Raw genomic sequence first — 20129 nt, forward strand, 5'->3', positions numbered from 1 at the left:
CAATATGATAGAAAATGGAGAAAGATGGAAAGGATTTGCTGAAACAATTAATAGAAGTGGAATACAAAAAGGGAGGTGAGAGGAGGTCGAGGAAACAAGGGAATGAAAGATAGAGTACGGAAAAGGGAGGATGTATGTTTTTAAATTGTTTTTGTTTTGTTTTATTTAGGGTTAAGGTTAGGGAGTGGGTTTAGTTTAGTTTAATGTGTTTAGTTTTGAGTTTAGGTTGTGTTTTGCATTGTCTATGTACTGTTTTGTATTGTTTTTTTCTCTTTTGCTTTTTCTCCTTTGTCGTCTTCTTTTATTTTTTTTCCTTTTCCCTTTTTGTAATCTATAAAAGTAATAAATATTATTTAAAAAAAAAAATGAAAAGCACCGATCAGACATTGCATTTCGAGGCCTCCATCGCAAACTCAAATCTGGTTGCAATTTTTTTTTTGGGGGGGGGGGGAAGGATCTTGGCTTTTTTAAAAGGGATTCGGCATTCGGGGAATTCCAAGATGCAGGATAGAGACGCATTCGGGGCGGCCTAAAGACCTCAAGGGATCCCACTCTGACATTTGGAAATCTCTCCTCTCCTAGGGCTCCCTTCTGGCTAGCCTAAGGGAGGAGGGAGGGGCAGGGCTGGCTACCCTGGCGTTGGGAGATGGGGGCCACATGGGGACAGAACGGGGTGTCAAGGGGCCATGGCGATCCAGCCGAGGATGAGGAGGGAACCACCATACGGGGCTGCCTTGGTCAGGATCGGGTCCCCTGTCACGGCGTGGTAATACAGGGCGCCACAGAACATCCCCATGCCCAGAGACAGGATGCTGCCGGCCATCATGGGATAGCGGCAGTGGGGCACAGCCAGGAGGGCCAGGCTGTGGAGGAAGTGGTATTTGTTGGCCATCTCGTAGAGCTCTTTCAAGTCGTCATCTCGGTCGCTGCGGCGGAAATCGTGAGCCCCGTAGGCGCCCGCCCCGACGGCCGCAGCCCCGCTCAGCGCAACGAGCCGTCGGTAAAACGCCCCGGCGCCCGCCATATCAATTATATTTCTAACACTGTCCTTCATCTGACTGCCAGGTAGAAATCCAGTTTGGTTCTTTCCAATCTCCTCTCCAAATACATTTTTAAGTCTATTGGCCAATAGACTGGCAAATAATTTGTAATCATTATTTAGGAGCGAGATTGGCCTATAATTTTTCACCTGCCTTATGTCCGTGTCTTGTTTGGGAATTAGTGCAATATGGGCTTCTTTCCAAGTAATATATTTTCTTTTTTTAAGAGGAAAAACACATTGGTTTAAAACGTTATATATTTCCAGCCTGCTGTAGGGGCTGTGTTGTTGTTTTTTAAGCCAAATTCAATGGAAATGCATTGTTTGAAGAGTGACTAGATGTATATGCAGAATATGTAAACGTGCACTGTGAAAGCTTTGTAATATTACTTTTGTGATTTTGGGTAAAATTGATGGATGAAGAAAGTGTTGAACTAAAAGCAAACTGTGTGCTTAACTTGTGTTTGTATCTTTTCGTTTCTAAAGGGACCTTTACAAACTGAATTTAAAATAAAGAAGCAAACTCCAAAATTAAAAAAAAATAATAGAAAAAATAATACTGGTTGGAGCTTTTCTCTGCTTCCTCTAGCTACTCTCCCACAATATATACTGCTGGGGAGGACAAAGCATATGCACAGCTTTGCCACCCATCTCTCAATATGCCCTATACATTTTACTTCTGGCATTTTTCTGATGTCAGCACATTCTGTCATTGTTGCCTCAGAGCCAATAATATTTATGCTTTAAAAATGCAGAGGAAAAGAACGATAATAGTTATTTTATATGGGTACATGGACAAAGTCTTGTTTGCTATGGCAAGTAAAAATTGCACAAAAGAAGAAAAAGTAATTCCACCAGAGTTAAGAAATCCATCTTAATATCATTCATAGAGCAATAAATAGCATTAAGTGGGCCAATCCAGACATAGATCATACAACCCTAAACCACTTGGAGACACAAGATGGATTTTGTTCCAGTCAAATAAATCACCTATTTTCTAAGGGAGCAATATTTACAGCAGTGGAAGGGGAACAAATTAACACTATTTTCAGTCTAGAAAAGGCCCAGGGGTGGAATTAAGAAGTATAGGCACATCGATCCCACCCACCCCTCACACCCTTTATTTATTTTTTATTAATGAGAACCTACAAATCCACTGTTTTATGGAATTGTAGTTGAACAAGGGAAACAAGAAAATAGTATTGCCGCTCTCTTTTATTGGTTTTGTTAAAATAGGATTTTCCATTCTGACTGGCCAATTTGACTGCAGCAGCCTGCTGCTGATATTATGGATAATGTTTTCTGAATGAAACTTGGATCAGAATGTTATGCCCTCCTGCATTTCAGATGGAAATAGGAACACTCTTCCTGGCCCAGTCAATTACCACCACCCCCGCTACTTTTTATCAGCCAAGAAGGGCAAGAGTCCGAAGCACAAGTCGTTGCCCTGACTAATACAAACACCTTGTCCACATCCTCAAGCCTTACTATCTGAAAATTATCCAAAACAACAGGACTAGACAGTGCTCTGGACACCCATGAGACTCATCTGCTATAACAGCAGAGTCAAGATCCCAGCGGATGCAAGTGGTTTTATCCTCAAAATGCTTTGCAAACAAGTCACAGTGCTTACACATAGCTACCATTGGTTCCACCACCTCCTTGAGTCGGACTGTCTTTCTTCTTCATTAGCGATCACTTGTAGCTGAGTATACTGCTATCTTCAATACCACTATGTATGCTTAATGATGAGCCCACACCACTGTTCAGTTGTATGCAGCCAGATCTTTCCTCCATCTTTCAACTTGTTTCCTTTCCCTAAGTTCTGCAGTATACCAAGGAGTCAAGTGGGAGAGGATGCTCAGAAGTGATCATGTCAAAAGCCTGAGCCATTCAGATGTTCCAGAGGCTGGCCAGGGCTTTGATAGGAGTGCCAGTCATATCAGACAGAAAAAAACCTCAGCGTTACCTGGAAACCCATTAAATACATCAGCCTCCAGAGGCGGATAATCCTAATAGGTCCCTTGCCTCTAGAAAGGGAAAAAGTGGTGTTATGTACTGAGTTGAATAGGATCCAAACTGCAGCAGTCTGATTGGTCCTAGAACAATAGGCTCCAAACTGCAGCAGTCTGATTGGTCCTAGAACAATGCAGCAGTATGATTGGTTGGCAGGAGCCACCCAATCCAGCTCCAGATAGAAGTGAATCCACAACCTGATTGGCCTACAGGAGAATTCCGGAATTAGCCAATCACGTGCAGCCCATTGTGTAAATAATGTATATAAAGCAGATACTTTGAGGGGACTTCCATTCCCTCCTCACCACCATGAGCTGAATAAAGAGCATGAAATCCACTCTCGACTCTGAGTATATTTCAAGTGGGTTGAAAGTCTAAATCTCAACAGAAAGTCATCTGACCATCAGAGGGCAAGCAGAACCTTAATACTCCCTCCAGCCTTCCTCCTATGACTAGGCGGACAATGACTTTTTAACACACTGAAAGCTCCCAAGTCCAAAAGGTGTGAAGGGGGCCAACTCCCACTTGCACGGGCAAAGGCACTTTATCTGCGACTGGTGCCACCCACCCAAGCCACTGTTTGAACGGCTGAGATGTAGGAAACACCACAATATCATACTCTGAGAAGGTACTGTCCGTACAGGACTGGACCAGAGCAGGCAGTCTGAATTGTCAACCATTTTGCATTCTATATTCCCTATCTTTTAAACAACCCTCGTTTGTTGCGGTTGTTGCGGCAGTTTTGCGGCTCTTAAAAGCCAGAAGGGTACTAGCAGCAGGACCAAGCTACACCCCTCAGCTGTTTAGAACCTTCCTTAGGCACAATTTATGCATGATCTTTGTTTTGCAGCCTTTTCAGAGCATGAGGTTAATCCCCTGTTCTCCTTGTTTTCCTAAAGAAAATGTGATATTCAATGTTTTTGGGGGGTTTTCAAAATTTTTTATTGATTTTCCAGCTCCGAGACAGAGCACTCTGCATTTTCTGCCATTTGGGTGCAATCAAACTGCAGATTCTGAACTACACATGGGCTGATACCCCGGGATGCACCACTGAATTTTTCTTCAAAAAACTGGGAGGTACACCACCTAAGCTTTGAGCTACCTCTCCAATAGTGACCCATCAACACCAAACAGTTTGTCGTTGGCTTCCTTGGCATAGTTCTTCAAGTAGGAGTAGGAGTAGCAAAGTAAACTGCGCTATTAACTGACAAGGCCAAGCAGGCGTTAAAGATGTCTGTGCAAATAGGCTTTATCCAGGACGCTCCTGTGCCACGGAAAAGGTCTCTGTCCAAGGAGGTCTGGTCCTCTACTGAGTGTATCTGGGAAATGTGCCTCTTTTGCCTTCTGAAAGGCTACACCTGAAAAGAGCCACTTCTGCCATTGTGAAAGCTGAGCCCTCTTGAGGTGGTAGGAGGACCCATGCAGCAGGATAAAGCCCACAAAAAACACCGAGAGGATCCTCTCCTGCGAGGGCTACAGTGCGAAGGGATGGAGTTCGTTCAGTGGAACAGGGGGAAATTCTCAAGATACCAGAAGGGCAATGATATACATTACCCCCAGTTAAACTCCTTCACAGATTGCATCTGTGACGTAAGCATTTTTGTTATCTTCAGGAGCTGCCAGTAGCATCCATACTTCCTGATTCGCCGCAAGGAAGTGAGCACACTTGTGGCTATGGGCATTCATATTAGTCGCATGTCCCTCGTGGCTAACAGGGCCCTTGGCCTCCCACGGCTGCTGGTGGCCACAGCAACAGATTGGTGGTGGGGGATGGCGGTCCCCTCAATACTGGGGGGACTGAGCACCCTTCCTAGAAATATTGAGGGGGCTAAAGCCCTGGGTGTCTACGAGGTCTGCCCTGCCTTGTACCTGCAGTCAGTCATTCCGGCCAACTGAGGCAACAAGTCCTCAGTAGAGAATCAGCTCTGCTGGGATCATTGGAATCCTGCAAATAGCAGGGGCATCAGTGCCTTGGTACTTCATCCTCTGTTGGGTTCCTCATCGTCTTTTACAAAGGAAATGGGGCTGCTGCAGTTGGACAGTTGCCTTATTTGGTCATATGGCACAAATGGTTGGAGGCCCATGGTCTTAAAGCTTAAGACATGCCTGCAAGGAGGTGTGGGCCAGCTCTGACGCAGAGAATGTGTCCACAGGGATGAGCCCCTTTTTGGCTAATTATGGGTGCCACCCCAGGGCGTTTCCAGGGGAAGGAGGAGAGAGATGGAGTGTTCCGGCCGCTGAACTTTTTGTAGAAGAAATGGAAGCGATCCATCGTCAACTCCAACACAACTTAGAAAGGGCCAAAGAAGAATATAAGAGGCAGGCAGACAAGAGCAGAAGGGAAGGTGAAACAATTAGGGTGGGGAGTCGGGTCTGGCTATCAACCCAAGGGTTGCCGTTCAGGGGGAGTTGCAAGAAATTGAGACCCAAAAGATTGGGACCATTTGAGGTCATCCAACAGGTCAACCCAGTGGCTTTCAGACTCCGGTTACCGAACCACATGAAACTGCACCCAGTATTCCACAGGTCATTACTGTCACCATACAGGGGGGAAGGTGAAGGGGTGTCCACACGGGGGCCAGCCATAGAAGAAAGGGAAAGCCGCAACTATGTGGCGGAAATCATCGACTCCAGGTGGAAGGGTAATCAGGTGGAGTATTTGGTCGCGTGGGAAGGGGAACCGGAGTCGGAAAACACCTGGGTGAAGGCAGAGGAGGTCCATGACGAGGTCTTGATCGAAACGTTCCACCAAAGGTTCCCCAGGAAACCTCAGACAGTAGCGAGGTTCCGGAGGGAGTACTTTGGCACCACCGACGATGAGGAGGAACTGGAGGGATTCAGGGAATCGGACTTGGAAGGGGGTACAGACTCCGAGGAGGAGGAGTACTTGGAAACCGGGAACAGCAAAAGGTGGAGGGAAGTGTTCGAAACTTCGGAAGATGAGGGAGGTTCCTTCAGGGGTTTTGCTCCCTCGCCTCCCGCAGAGGAGGGGAGGGAAGGGGGTGAAGGGGGCCCTAGAGGGAATGTGGATGTCAGGGAACTGTCATCTGAGACGAAGGAGGTGAAAGGGCTCATGGAGGGTGAGAGAGACCACTCAGCGGAGGAGGGGACCAGCAGGGGGAGAAGTGGAGTTACAAGGGAAAGTGAGTCGGAGGGAGGGCTCAGAGATACTTCAAGCGAGAACAGTGGAGAGGTTTCAGGACCTCCCGTAGGGACACCCACTCCTCGGCGGAAACTGTCACGCCGAGAGTCCAGAAGACGCGTTTCCGTTAAGGAGCTTTTATGCTGGAAGAAGTTCCGTAAACGCCCACTGTCCGATTCAACGAGCGATTGATGGAGCCATGCTTAAGGAGCTCCATCACAGACAGAGGTTTGGGAACTTAGCCAAACTCTGAGGGATCAGGATTTTACGCACAAGCAGCTCACCATCCCATCACAGTATGTATCTTCTCCTGAAACTTCTTCTAGTCATACCTATAATTTGTGGGTGCGTTTAACTAAAATTACTAATGTCTCTCATTTTTGTTTGAGTGAAACATATGATATGCACACTGCCTTAGAAAACTGTATGATTCCAGTTTGTAAGCAGCTTTTCATATGGCACATGCCACACACGTGGGAAAGTGGGTTTTTTAATGGATTTCTAAAGGTATCATTGGTTATACCAATCTCCATGATTGGGGAACGGTGACGCAAAGTTACCCCTCAGTGCAATCTCATTATACACACCTAGAGTTGCAGCACCGCCAGACGCCTCTTGTGCTCAGATTGTGAATTGCAGTAAGAAAGCAACTCGCTGTCTGGACACAGGAAGGCCAACTTGGAATTGTTCACGTGTTCAGCAGAGAACTTTTAATTATGCTCATGTGCGCTTATCAGATGGCTGGTTTTTAACGTGTAATCAAAGAAGTTATAACTACATTCCCGCCAATTTATCTGATGCTCAATGCTGCCTTAGCCAATTGACGTTAGTTATGCCTAGTTGCTCACTTTTAGAACAAAACAGGCGGCAGCACTCAAAGCGCCCTCAACGTCATGCCGAAAGATTAACAGCCATGTGTGACTCCAATCTACAGCTTTTTTCCAAAGCAGAGTATACTTCCTTGGCTGTTTCCTTAGTGGGAGTTCCTGCTTTGGCTATATACAATGCTCGCATGGGTGCTCACCTGGCCTGTTCTTTGACAAAATCTATAAATCATACCTCATGTGCTTTAGCTCTTTTAAATCAAGAACAGAAGATTTTAAGAGAAGCTGTTATTGCACTGAAAGCTTCTGTAGACTATCTCTTGCTACGCCAGCATCTAGGATGTCAAGTTGTGTCTAATCTTTGCTGTTTTAATTTGACATGTGCAAAATCAAATTGATCAATTGCAAGCACTAGCACACAACATCACACAGGATGTTCTTCCCTCCTGGTGGGACGCTCTGTGGTCTTGGTTACCACAGATTGGGTGGTTTTGAACCTGGCTCATGTATGGTGTGCTAATCATTGTTGCCTTAATTGGAACTTGTTGTTTTTTTAAATGTATCCCTTCCTTGTTCTCTCTCTGCACTACCTTTTTTCCACGCCCTCCTTCAGGACCGTCTGCTAGAGATCTTCATGTGATACAGAAACACATGCCGGAAGATTATGAGGACGCAATGCCTCTCTTCTCTTAAGCCTTCCTGTACACAAATAATAAATAAATGAAAAGGGTGAGATGTAGAGCACGATGCATTTTCTGCCATGTGGGTGCAATCAAACTGCAGAATCTGAACTACACGTGGGCTGATACCCCGGGATGCACCACTGAATTTTTCTTCAAAAATCTGGGGGTACACCACCTAAGCTTTGAGCTACCTCTCCAATAGTGACCCATCAACACCAAACAGTTTGTCGTTGGCTTCCTTGGCATAGTTCTTCAAGTAGGAGGCTTCCTTAGCAAAGTAAACAGTAGCAAAGTAAACTGCGCTATTAACTGACAAGGCCAAGCAGGCGTTAAAGATGTCTGTGCAAATAGGCTTTATCCAGGACGCTCCTGTGCCACGGAAAAGGTCTCTGTCCAAGGAGGTCTGGTCCTCTACTGAGTGTATCTGGGAAATGTGCCTCTTCTGCCTTCTGATAGGCTACACCTGAAAAGAGCCACTTCTGCCATTGTGAAAGCTGAGCCCTCTTGAGGTGGTAGGAGGACCCATGCAGCAGGATAAAGCCCACAAAAAACACCGAGAGGATCCTCTCCTGCAAAGGCTACAGTGGGAAGGGATGGAGTTCCTTCAGTGGAAGGCCTAAAAACGGAGATGAGCACCCCATAATCAAGTTTTATTAGACTGAACCATCCAGGAGTCCTTTACCTTTACCTTTAGTTCTTTGCTTCCATTTTAATGAGGGAACAGAAATATGTGAAAAGCAATGTTGTCCAATGTTATTTGATAATATGTCACACCAGGCCCATTGCTATCAATCAAATTCAATGCAACATACCAGCCAGGGAAAACATTAAGTTTAGGGAAGCTTTTAATGTTTGACGAACTATTGTATTTTAAGATTTTGTTGGAAGCCGCCTGTCAGGGAATTGGAAGCTGCCAAAGAGCCGAGGGGGGAGAGAGGCAATTACAGAGAGCCTAAAGAGCTCATCAGCAGTCTCTCATCCGACTCCGAGGAGGAAATAGGGAGGGGGGAGAGCCAGTGCCCGGAACTAGCTACTCACAGAACAGAGGAAGCAGGAGGCGTGCACTGCGGAGATGGGCCTGTTGGGGGAAGGTTCGAAAGCTCAACGGCCGGGTGGCAAAGAGAAGAAAGACTGGCAAGCTGCCAAGAGATGTTTTTTCTGTCAGAAAACGGGGAACTTTGCCAGAGTGTGTCCGGAGCGTCGTAACTGGCAGGGTGTGATGGCCTGGGAATCTGATTCAGAGACTGAACCGGAGGAATCCCAGCCTGCACAGGAGTCCCCGCCTCCAGGGCCGGCTGAGCCGGGGCAGGGCCTTGAATCTGAAGCGCCTGCACCTGTGCCGGATCCTCAGGAGCAGACACCAGATGAATCCACTCTGGCTCCGGAGGTGATTGAGGACACAGTGCCTACAGGTGCGCCTCTCCCAGCCCTGTCAGGGGAAGGCGAGCCTCCCCCTGGGTCCAGTAACCCTCCAGCCTCTCCTGAGCTGCAGAGGCTCAGGGCAGAGAGGCGGAGGGAACTGGGTTCTCTCAGGAGTGCTCGCCTTAAGGCCAGGAGAGGCGGGTCACCTGTGGGCCGGGACCGCCCCTGGCCTCAGAGAAGATAAAGGCCAGTCAGCCCGGTCCCAGGTTCGGGAGCAACGTCGTTGGAAACCTGTTTCTGCCAGCACCCAGACCTGTTCTTCCAGAGTTCCCGACCTTGCCCGGCCCCTCGCTTTGGACCCCGCTTTGCCCTTGGGTGGACAGTCTCCAGACCCTCGACCCAGGACCGGACTCTGACCACGCCTCACTGTAACCACCCCCCGGGACCAGCACACAGGGAATGGTTGGGGCCACCCAGCAGGCAGAGGCAGAGGAAACCCAGACTTCAGGAAACGGGGAAGCCTGGCTGGTGGTGAACCGAGGCAACAGCCAGGCGGGAGCAACAGCGAAAGTCCTCGGCTCGGACACCCCAAAGCAAGCATAATGTTGAAGGTGGTCCTAGAGCTCCCGAATGGCCACGCGGTGGAGGAGTTGGCTTTGGTTGATTCCGGAGCTTCGGTGTCATTTTTGGAGAGCCAGTGTGGTGTAGTGGTTAAGTCACGTAATCTGGGGAACCGGGTTTGTGTCTCCGCTCCTCCACATGCAGCTACTGGGTGACCTTGGGCCAGCCCCACTCACCTCACAGAGTGTTTGTTGTGGGGGAGGAAGGGAAAGGAGATTGTTAGCCGCTTGGAGACTCCTGAAGGGGAGTGAAAGGTGGGATATCAAATCCAAACTCCTCCTCCTCTTCTTCTTCAAGGAGTTTGCAGAGCAGCACCAACTGAACCTGAGGCCTTTGGATTTTCCGCTGCAAGTCACTACAATTGATGGGAGAGAACTGTTGGGAGGTGAAGTGACCCATCAAACGCCTCCCATGAGGATGCGGGTGTCTACCCACTCCGAGGTCATCGCCTTTCACGTGGCCACGTTGGCGGGTCTGCCTATCATACTGGGCATGAGCTGGTTGGCCTTGCACGATCCGGTGGTCTCCTGGCATCAACGGTCACTGATTTTTGGGTCGGCGCACTGCATGGAGAACTGCCTGGGCCTAGAGCTACCTCGACGGTTGGAGGCCGGGATGGCAGCAGCATGCAAAGCAGGGACGACCGAAATTCCTCCGTATTATCGGGACCTACAGGAGGTGTTCAGCGAGAGGGAGGCTGACACGTTGCCACCGCATCGACCGTATGATTGCCAGATCAACCGGATCCTGGGGGCCACGCTGCCGGTGGGCAAGCTCTATTCCATGTCGGAGCGAGAGATCAAGGAACTGAAGGACTTTATCGAGAAAAATCTAAAGAGAGGATTCATCAGGGAATCCAAGGCGGCAGGGGGGGAGCCCAGTGTTCTTTGTGGACAAGAAATTGAAGTCGAATTTTATTAGAAACATAGTCGAATTTTATTAGACTTAACCATCCAGGAGTCCTTTACCTTTACCTTTAGTTCTTTGCTTCCATTTTAATGAGGGAACAGAAATATGTGAAAAGCAATGTTGTCCAATGTTATTTGATAATATGTCACAACAGGCCCATTGCTCTGAATCAAATTCAATGCAACAAACCAGCAAGGGAAAACATTAAATTTAGGGAAGCTTTTAATGTTTGGCGAACTATTGTATTTTAAGATTTTGTTGGAAGCCGCCCAGAGTTTTAATGCCCATGTTTTAATGTCCTTTTAATATGTTTTAAAGTAAAAGATTCAAGAAAGATCCTTCTTCTGGGGCCTGCCTGGTGTTAGCCTGTGTGTAGTTCAGATTCGGAAGTTTGATTGCATTTCCTGCCATTTGAGTGCAGAGTGCTGACACAGAGTCAACAATGGTAGGCTTACTGGAAGGAAATGGATGGAGTATGAAGAGCCTTTTTCACTCATTGCAGCTTTTGAGCAGGGCATGTGGAACCATGCCTTCTCTTTGCAAGATCACATCTACAATGTGGATTTCAAGCAGTTTAACCAGTGCAACTTAAGGATGGGCTTCTCTTGAGGCATAGGATCAAGGCCTGTATTTTAAAATGAGCTTAAAAATATATTTGCAGATGCTTGTGTGTTTTTATGCCAGGCAGAAGACCAGCTGGCTAAGGATTTTGGCAGATGTTTATCCTCCTGGACAAGGGCCCCCCTGATTTATAGCAGGAGCCAAAATTCTCAAAGTTGTAAAAGGGAATTATAGGCTGGGAGCAAAAAGGTTACACTGACCCCACATATTACAGAATACAATCAAGCTGCAAAAACACTAATTAAGAGTTAGTAAATAGTAGGATTTATTGTTTAACAGAAAATAATACCATGTGCCTCCCATTAGGCTTAAGCCACATTTTCCTAAGGTTAAAGGGCAAGAGCTAATAGAAACAGCAGCTGGCTTGAAAGGGGTGTGTGTGTAAATTTAAGGGGTTGCTTTTGGAAAGTGTTTTTACTAAGTTCCTTTTTACTTTGAAAAGGCCTTTGCTTCTAAAAATCTATATATGTTATGTATGAAATATATTGGCTTAAATGTAATTATGCAAAGGATTTAGAAAGTAAGAAATGTTAGATTCTTATTTCATTGATGGTGTGTGAGAATGTGAACCCAAGATCTGTTTAAGACAGAATGAGCCATCTGTTTTGGAGTGAATAGGGCAATAGGGCAATAGGGTAATAAGGGCAAAAGGTGATCTGGTAATTAAGGTGCCTTGTTGAGGCAAATGTAAGATATATGGCTACTTGTTTGCCATTTATAGATAGAAGGAAATATAGCTCTTTGTCTCCCATAAAAGGTAATAGGAAATGGGTGTATCTTTTATGATTGGTTCTAGCAAACAGCCAATAGGAATTTCAACCAGGCTGATTGGACAGAGGCAGCCAAAGGAGGAGCAAGGGGGCTGGGCTGAGGAAATATAAGTGCTGGCCATCAGGGCTGGAGTGGGCAGAGCTTTGGTAACCATATACCACTGTGTCTCTCATTTATTTGTCTGACAAATAAATTATTATTTTAATTTCTCTATTGCTGCGTTGAATATTTCATTCCAGCTAAGCGTTAACCACAAGCAGGGTGCTACTGTTGGGATTCGCAGGATACTGAGTAAGTCTGCAGGCTTCAACAGGATGATGCAATACTCTGTGAAGTGCTGGGTCACAGTGACTCAGCAGGAGTGTGATTAATGTGATTGGCTATCACCTGTTCTAAAAAGGAAAGCCTGTTCAACAGTAACTAATGGTGGTTGTGCTGTGGTGTGGTGATGCTGTGGTGGAGAGTATTCGTTTGCCTTAAGGAGTAGGTACTCTGTATGGACTGTTTTTGTAAATACCTGTATATAGCTCACATTAAAAAGACTGCACTGGGAAAAACCTGGGACTCTGAGCGTTTCTGCTAAAAGCGCCGCGAGGAATTCGCGACAGCTACACTCTCATCATATCACATGCTCCTTCAATGCCTTCTCCACCAATGTTATGACTCTTGCCACCTGGGGCATCTTTCCAACGAGAGTCTTTCATGACACCAGGATTAAACCTCTTTTCCGTAACATCGTACAAAAAGGTATCCGCTCACCAGACTGGCGCGACATAGTCTTGAAACTCAAGCTGCCACCCCGGGAACCTCACCCTCCCTCTCAGCCCAAGCTACCTGGTTTATCTACTCCAGCAACAGAGAAGCATGACCAAAGCGGGCCCAGCCTTCTGGCTGCTTTAGAGGAGAGGGACCTTATCTCATCCTATGGTGAGTTGCCATTAGAAGAACAGCAGGAAGTTATAAATAGGCTTGATATACTCAAGCAGCAACTTACACATGTACTTCAAGAGAAAAAAATCTCCTCAAAATCTGGTCATAGTAACCTACTAAATCAAAGGAACGCAGTCATGAAGGGGCTAACACCTCAGAAATCCCTGCCAAATATTGGGACTCCATTAACGGATGATATGGCAGTCTGCCTGGCGGAAGCTCCTCATACTCCGTCGCAATGCAGTCTCCCTTCACCTCTACTAATAGATCTGCAATCAACTACTTCGCCCTTCGTCTTAAAGAGCAATGCGCCAAACACCCCTCATCTTGGAAATCTGTCAATGTCCTATTCTTCTATGCCTGACCTGAAGTCTTCAATCAGTGCGGCCCACTCAGATGACTGTACATCCTCATCCTTTGCCAGTCAACCTCTTTTGGCAGAATCTCATTTACCCATAACCTCTTCAAGCCAATACATAAACGTTAAGGAAGCCACGGTGCAAAGAGACAGCTCAGGTCTTATTGAGGACCCTGTTGGACATATCAATCGAATTACCACCCCTTCGTTACCTTCGGTAACTTCACGCCTGGTGCTGTCTCAGACCCTTGGCAATGCCTCTCCCACCAGTAACCAGAGTAACTGACTAGCACATAGTCCCTCTCCAAACTGCTTTAATGTGCTATCCTGGAATGTGGCGGGATCAACGTCCAAACAGGATGGCGGGGATATGAAAGAGTTTTTAGCGAAATTCCAGATAATGGGTATACAAGAGACCTGGTGCCTAGAATCGTCTCTCCCCCCCCCCCATCCCTACCGGGCTATGACGCTTATGTGATTCCTGCGACCAAAACACATTTGTATGGGCGCCCTAGTGGTGGCCTGGTAACATTTGTTTCGCAGGAGCTTCAACTTAATATCTCTCCTCTCTTTTGGTTAGAGAGTAATTCCATTCAAACTTTACATATCACTAACAGCTTGGTTGGGGACTTCATATGTGTAAACTTGTACAATCCATCTACCTCCTCCCCTTCTCATTCAAATCAGTTTTGGGAGGATTTAAGATTTATCCTTGATAAATCGGTGGCTGAATTTCCAAAGTCAGAGATCTTTATAATGGGGGACTTTAATGCCAGAATCGGAGCAGACATAAGCTCATTCACCCATAAGTCGCAATTATTCATAGAGGAGGAGTGGTTTCCTACATGGAATTCACATGATAAGACCATCAATAGGGCTGGCATCATACTACTGGAGCTTACCATAAACTGCGGGCTGCACAGCTTGCATGGCACTCCCAAAGACTGGTCCGGGGGATTCTATACTTTTCTAGGTTCGAGAGGGGCAAGCGTTATAGACTACATCTGGTCCTCTTCGGCATATTGTTTCAATGTGTTCAACAGAACCGAAAGTGACCACCTTCCAATCGCCATCTCCTTCCCCCCCACACAGCTGGGGCTTCCCAGCTCATTCCACCTCCAGGACCCACTGATCTTAGCCCCCAGTCGTAAGAAGTGGGATATCTATCTGGAGCAAGACATAAAAGTCCTCCTAAATTCCCCTGAGATCCTAGCCTTGAAAGCTCAGCTGTTAACAACGAATGTGAATCATTTCTCAACTTTCCAGCAAATTCTAGCCTACTTGCTTCCTTCACTCACGAAATCTCCCCGTGCGATTCTAACCTGGAAGAATCAAACTTGGTTCGACCAAGAATGCAAACAGTGCAGAAGTTGGCTTAGATTTCTTCAGTCTGATATGAAATCAGACAGCTCTCAGAGCAAAATCAGGGAGTTAGCCCAATTCCGTTTATACTACAAGAAGTTGCTTCAACGTAAGAAATTGCTCTTTGTGAAAGAACGCTGGACGGCCCTGTCAGTGGCCATTAAAACCCGTGACGACAAGAAATTCTGGAATTTAATTAATGCAGGTTTAAGACCCCACTCATTCATCGTTAATAATATCACAGCAGCCAGTTGGCACTCTCACTTTGCTCAGCTGTATTCCGCCCCAGATCCTGAAGTAAACGTAGTCTCTTCTCTTCCAGCATCTCTCTTTACGACTATTAATGCTACTCTTAAGATTCCACCTAACTGGAAACAGAGCATAGTCATCCCAATATATAAAAAGGGGGACCTTTTTTGTTTGTATAAAATTGAAAAATCGAATAAATATTTATATATAAAAAAAGAAATAAATTTCATTGCACTCAATGCGGCTTTGCACCAAGAAACTTTATGTAGGAGCATACTGATCCTAATAAACTGGGCCTTGTGCTATTTACTTGCATTGAGGACATGACTTGGGACTGTCATGGTTAGCTCTAGCACTGCAGAATTAACCGTTATACCACTCCTTTAGTCATATTTAAATCCTATGGAAATCAATGAAACAAGATGATGGAATTACCACCTTTCCCAGTTCTCAGCCCTGCGAGCAGGAGTCAATAAATGCCACTTCCCAGTCAGCAGGCCTGAGGCCAGTCCCTGTCAATCTGTATATTTTCTTCTATTGTCCACCCTTTCGCCTAGAATAGTTCGTATTCTGACTTTCAAAGCACCTTTCCAGATCTGTTGCCTTGATCTCCATTTCTGCTCTACCTTGTTTGTTGTTGTTCTTTTCAAAAGAAAACAAAGGGGGGGGAATGATTCTCTCCTGCTTTCAATAATATAATTCAGGCATTGTTTCAGTGAAGGAAATAGGTTGCAGACAAGCTAGCTCAGGAATGCCTGATCATAGTCTATGGAAAGAGAGAGGGAGAAATCAGGATAAGATGTCTTTGTATGTTTGAAGATAGGGACAGTTTCCAATAGATTTTGCACAGCATGGGTGAGGTTTGTTAGACGCTTGTTCTGTGGGATGCCGAATGCAGACAGTGAGTTACAAAAAAGAAAGGATTCACATCTGCACAAAGACCTGTCACTTATCCAGAGTCTCATATGTGGTAACAAGGACTGCTTTCGGCACTAATTCGTTCAGACCACCAACAAAGCAAAGCAGAGATAAGAACTCAGAATTGGGATGAACTACCCCCTTCTTCCAAATAATAGCCATCCTGCCGGTTTAAGGAAGAGATGTAGTTTGGAGGCCACATTCTTGGGACCGGTAGGCCATGAGTGAAACCACACTCTCTTATTCGTTTGCTTTAAGTGTTCTATCTCTGAGGGTTTCAAAGGTTAACCTTCCAAACAGGAGAGAAGTCAACCCCAGATGCCTCAAGTTCTGGTTGCAAATAGGAAAAGGGAACTGATTAACTACATGGTGCTAAATAAGTATGGACTACACTGCCATTTTTGTGTGTGCACGCGTGTGTGTGCATGCACCATTCTTTCATGTATGCTCTTCCAAAAGACATTCAAGAATGGATAAGAAAACTTGTTACAGTATCACCAGTTAAATGAAATCTTCAAAAAAGACAACTTGCCATTTGCCTCTAAAATTCAGAGTAGATTGCAGCTTGGTATTGAAGAAATAATCAACTTGAGCCCTGTGAGCCCAAGCCTCTGCTCATGTAGAACATCTTAACCCTTTAAGTACCCCTAACCAAGGGTCTAGAGCTGCTACACAAGGTATCTGCTTTCAAAGAAGAGACCATAATCTTAGAGGCACAGCACATACACTGCACGTTTAAGGTCCCAGACTGAAATCTTGGCATTTCCTGTTAAGAAGATCAGATAGCAAGTGATTGAAAAGACTTCTGCTTGACACCTTGGAGAGGTGCTGCCAGTCAGAATAGACAACACTGTGCTTGATGGACAAACCAGCTGACCTGGTATAAAACAGCTTCCTATGTTCCTAAAACTCACTTTGAAACAGCCTGGTGTTCTCTGGATTGGCATAGTCTAGTAATCCAGGTTATCAATGGTAGCAGCAGAGATGAATTTCTGAAACAAACTTGACAAGACTGAGGGTTTTTGCTGTCAGACCTGCTAAGTTTGTCTGCAGTTTTGTGCTAGCTTCCTACACACACCCCTCCCATCTCCCTCATTTATTAAATGAACGACACGTTTCAAAGTTGGGGGGGGGGGAGGGCAATCAATAAAGTGATAAGTGCCAGCTAGCTGAAAATGGAAAAATATAGCATGCTATGGAGCCTGGCAACCCAACAAAGCAAGATGCATACGCGAGGGCACTAACAATGAGCAAAAAAAAGAGGCAAGAGCACAGTTTAGCCTTTTGAGAAGCAGAGGGGCTTATGGAATGTTTGTGTCAAGTTTTGCAACCTCTGGGGAACTTGCTTGTGATGCTGCAGTTACTTGGCACAGAGAAACGAAACATCACATCTCTCTTAACTGAACCATCCTGCGGACTGGAAGTACTGTACATTACGAGTGCATGGCGAGTTGCTGCCAAATGTTTGCCTGCTTGATTTCCCTAGCACATAAGCAGACTTCAGCTGAAATCACATGTGGGCATGTAAGCATGAACTGAACTACTGACTGAAACACTGGCAGGCATTTCTGTGGACACAGATGATTGATACCCAAGTCATTTCTTTCCCCTGGGATGTAAACAGGTTTTGCCTTCTCACCCACGCCCCACCACTTTCATGTGACAAAGAGTGTTCTCCTTAATGGAGAGCGCTGGTTGCGGTGGGGTCTATCAGGCCACACCCCCCCCCTTGGTTGCCAGGCAGGATTGGAAAGTTGGCCTGTGGCAATGATTAGTTGGTTGAGTTGCTGGGGCAATTTATGTGTTGCAATTTGGTGGGAGGGATCTAATGCTTTATATTCTGTGCACGCAGCTTGGAAACTTTCTCTTTGCTGCGTGCATCGGGACACCCGCCTGCCCGCCCTAAATTTAAGGGTTTTCTGCGTTGACCTTGCTATGCCTGTCATGGGGTCATCTGCTGTTGTGGCAGGGGACTGGTAGGAATTTTGTCCATCTGGCTGATTTGTTTTTTGCCTACTGCAAATCGTCACAACTTGTAAGTTGCGGTTAGGCATTGGTTAGCAAATTGGTTGGAAGAGGGGCAAGGATTGGCTGGGCCTGCCCCTCCAACGCTGCTGCGGAAAGGGAATTCCGTTAAAGGAACCCAGGGGCTTGCCATGTTTTCGTCCGAATCCCTGGAATGGGGCTAGGACCGGCAAGCCCTAGGGAGCATGCGGGGAGAAGTGAGCACCTGTCGCTCAGCTCCATTTCTCCCCAATATTGTTTTCCCTTACTGGCTTTCGGTGGAATCCGGAAGTAAGTTCTGTCCCCAGGCGGGGGGCGGGGGGGGCGGGGACAGATTGTCTTAACCAGTGCCTAAGCACAGTGGCGTAGCGTGGGTTGTCAGCACCCGGGGCAAGGCAAGTAATTTGCGCCCCCTAACCCGTGGATTTGCGCCCCCTAACCCATGGATTTGCGCCCCCTAACCCATGGATTTGCCCTAACCCCAGATGTTGTGCCCGGTGCGGCCGGCCCCCCCTGCACCCCCCACGCTACGCCACTGCCTAAGCAACCACTAACAATCATGTATGTTAATAAAGTTGTGGCCAAAATTATGCCCAAAACCATAAACAAAAATTATGTGTGTGTTGTGAGTTATTTGAGGGGTGGCTTGGGGACCTTGACACGCAATTACACTTATCAAGTAATGGCAAGGTTGTGTGAAATGCCTGTAAAGCACATAGGGTGTTTCCCACATTCAGTACCAGAGAGAAAAGCAGGAATGTGTTTAAGCTAAAGGTGTACTGCGATGTTTCGTTATAAAGCTTCTGAATTTCATGGATTAGGAAGTACTGAAATTTTCTAATATATATAAATGTATTAGCTGGGCTTCTGTGGGTGAAAGAAAATCAAAAGCCTTTCTGCCTCGCCCCTTTCTCCTCTAAGAACGCTGAAGCCTCATTATCAGCAGCTGTGTCTTTCCCCAGCTATTCCTTTTCCAGCTTCTCTTCCAGCTAGAGTCCCAATAGCATCCAAAAGAGTCACACATTCTCCATTACTATTAGCAAACAACTATGGGAACTGTAGGTGACGATTGTTTAAATGTTTTCACACTTAATATTAAAAGAGCACAATCTTTTGGAAACATTGGCTTTGAAATTTTTGGTCCGGGCCTAAAGCTTAAGCTTGAATAACGCCTAAACGCAATAGGCTATGCAAAGCTGCCTTTGCTTTTTGCTACTATAAAAGTTGTATTAATATTTGGTTTTTATGTAGTAGGAAAACTGATAAACCAAATGTTAAGTAGGTACAAATATTATGTCTAAGTAAATAATTTCCCCCCCACACAAACAAAAAAGATAGTTCCCGTCCTCAAGTTTACAATCTCATTGCTAATCCTTTTTGGGTAGTCTGAAAGCTTTTTTTCTTTCTTTTTTAAGGTGGGGGAAACCCGAGATGAAAGTAGGAATGTGTTTAAGCTAAAGTTGAATTGTAATGTTTGTTTATAATGCTTCTGAATTTCATGGACTGGGAAAAGCCTCAATGACCTTGCTCCCAGCCCTTCCCTTGCTGCAAAAAATAAAATAAAAATATCTACAACCACAGGAGTTTTACCCCACATTGCCTTAGATGGCTAAGCTAACATGTTTAATTAGAGAAAAATCATTACTAGCATTTGTTAAGGATTGGAAGTTTCCTATGGACCTTTTGTGTGAAAGAGAAAATGAACTTGCAGTATCTGAATTTGAAGATTGAAAAAAAAAAATACTCTCTTTAACATTCTATTTTCTATCAACCAGTATCATACGTAGCTACTGAGACCCAGAAGTCCTTTTATTCTAGTCTCTCCCTTTAGTTGTTTTCTTTCTTTCCCTTTGTCTTCTACTTTTGTTTTCTCTTTTTCTTGTATTTTCTTCCTTCTGACTTTCTTTCTGCTCTTTCTTAGCTTAAGTAGCTGTTTTAACTCAGTATATTATAAAACATATATTTATAATGAATATTATTTCTGTCTGTCTTAGAATAAGTATCAATCAATAAATACAAACTTTTTTAAAAAAGGATTTTTACACCACAAACTCTTTCCCCAGTGTTATATCGCAAACTGTTCCCCCAAGGAAAACACCCTAGCAGTTTCTTGCTGCAGCCCCAGCCCTGCCCCAAACCTCACCCTGCCAGCCCCACAAATCCCACTCCCAGCCAAGTTCTGTATGCCTCACCCCTTCCTTCTCCTCTGTAAGTACCCCGAAGCCTAATTTTCAACAACTGTGTCTTTCCTCAGTTGCTCCTAATCCTGCAGATATCCTCCACCTGCTGTCCAGGGACCCAATACAGCATCTATGCAAGA

At 45.7% G+C, this 20129-nt stretch overlaps 1 protein-coding gene across 1 annotated transcript; it reads right to left on the reverse strand.

The window, feature by feature from the left end:
* Window positions 1-372: 372 nt before the first annotated feature.
* LOC310755087 (transmembrane protein 256 homolog) lies at window positions 373-1024 on the reverse strand (the record flags this gene model as incomplete). Its single annotated transcript, XM_083631772.1, has 1 exon — window positions 373-1024. One exon carries the CDS (start codon window positions 1022-1024, stop codon window positions 677-679), a length of 348 nt encoding a protein of 115 aa, XP_083487898.1. The 3' UTR covers window positions 373-676.
* Between the last annotated feature and the right edge of the window lie 19105 nt (window positions 1025-20129).

The sequence above is a fragment of the Podarcis filfolensis genome, assembly GCF_964270895.1.
Source record: "Podarcis filfolensis genome assembly, contig: HAP1_SCAFFOLD_154, whole genome shotgun sequence".
NCBI lineage: Eukaryota > Metazoa > Chordata > Lepidosauria > Squamata > Lacertidae > Podarcis > Podarcis filfolensis.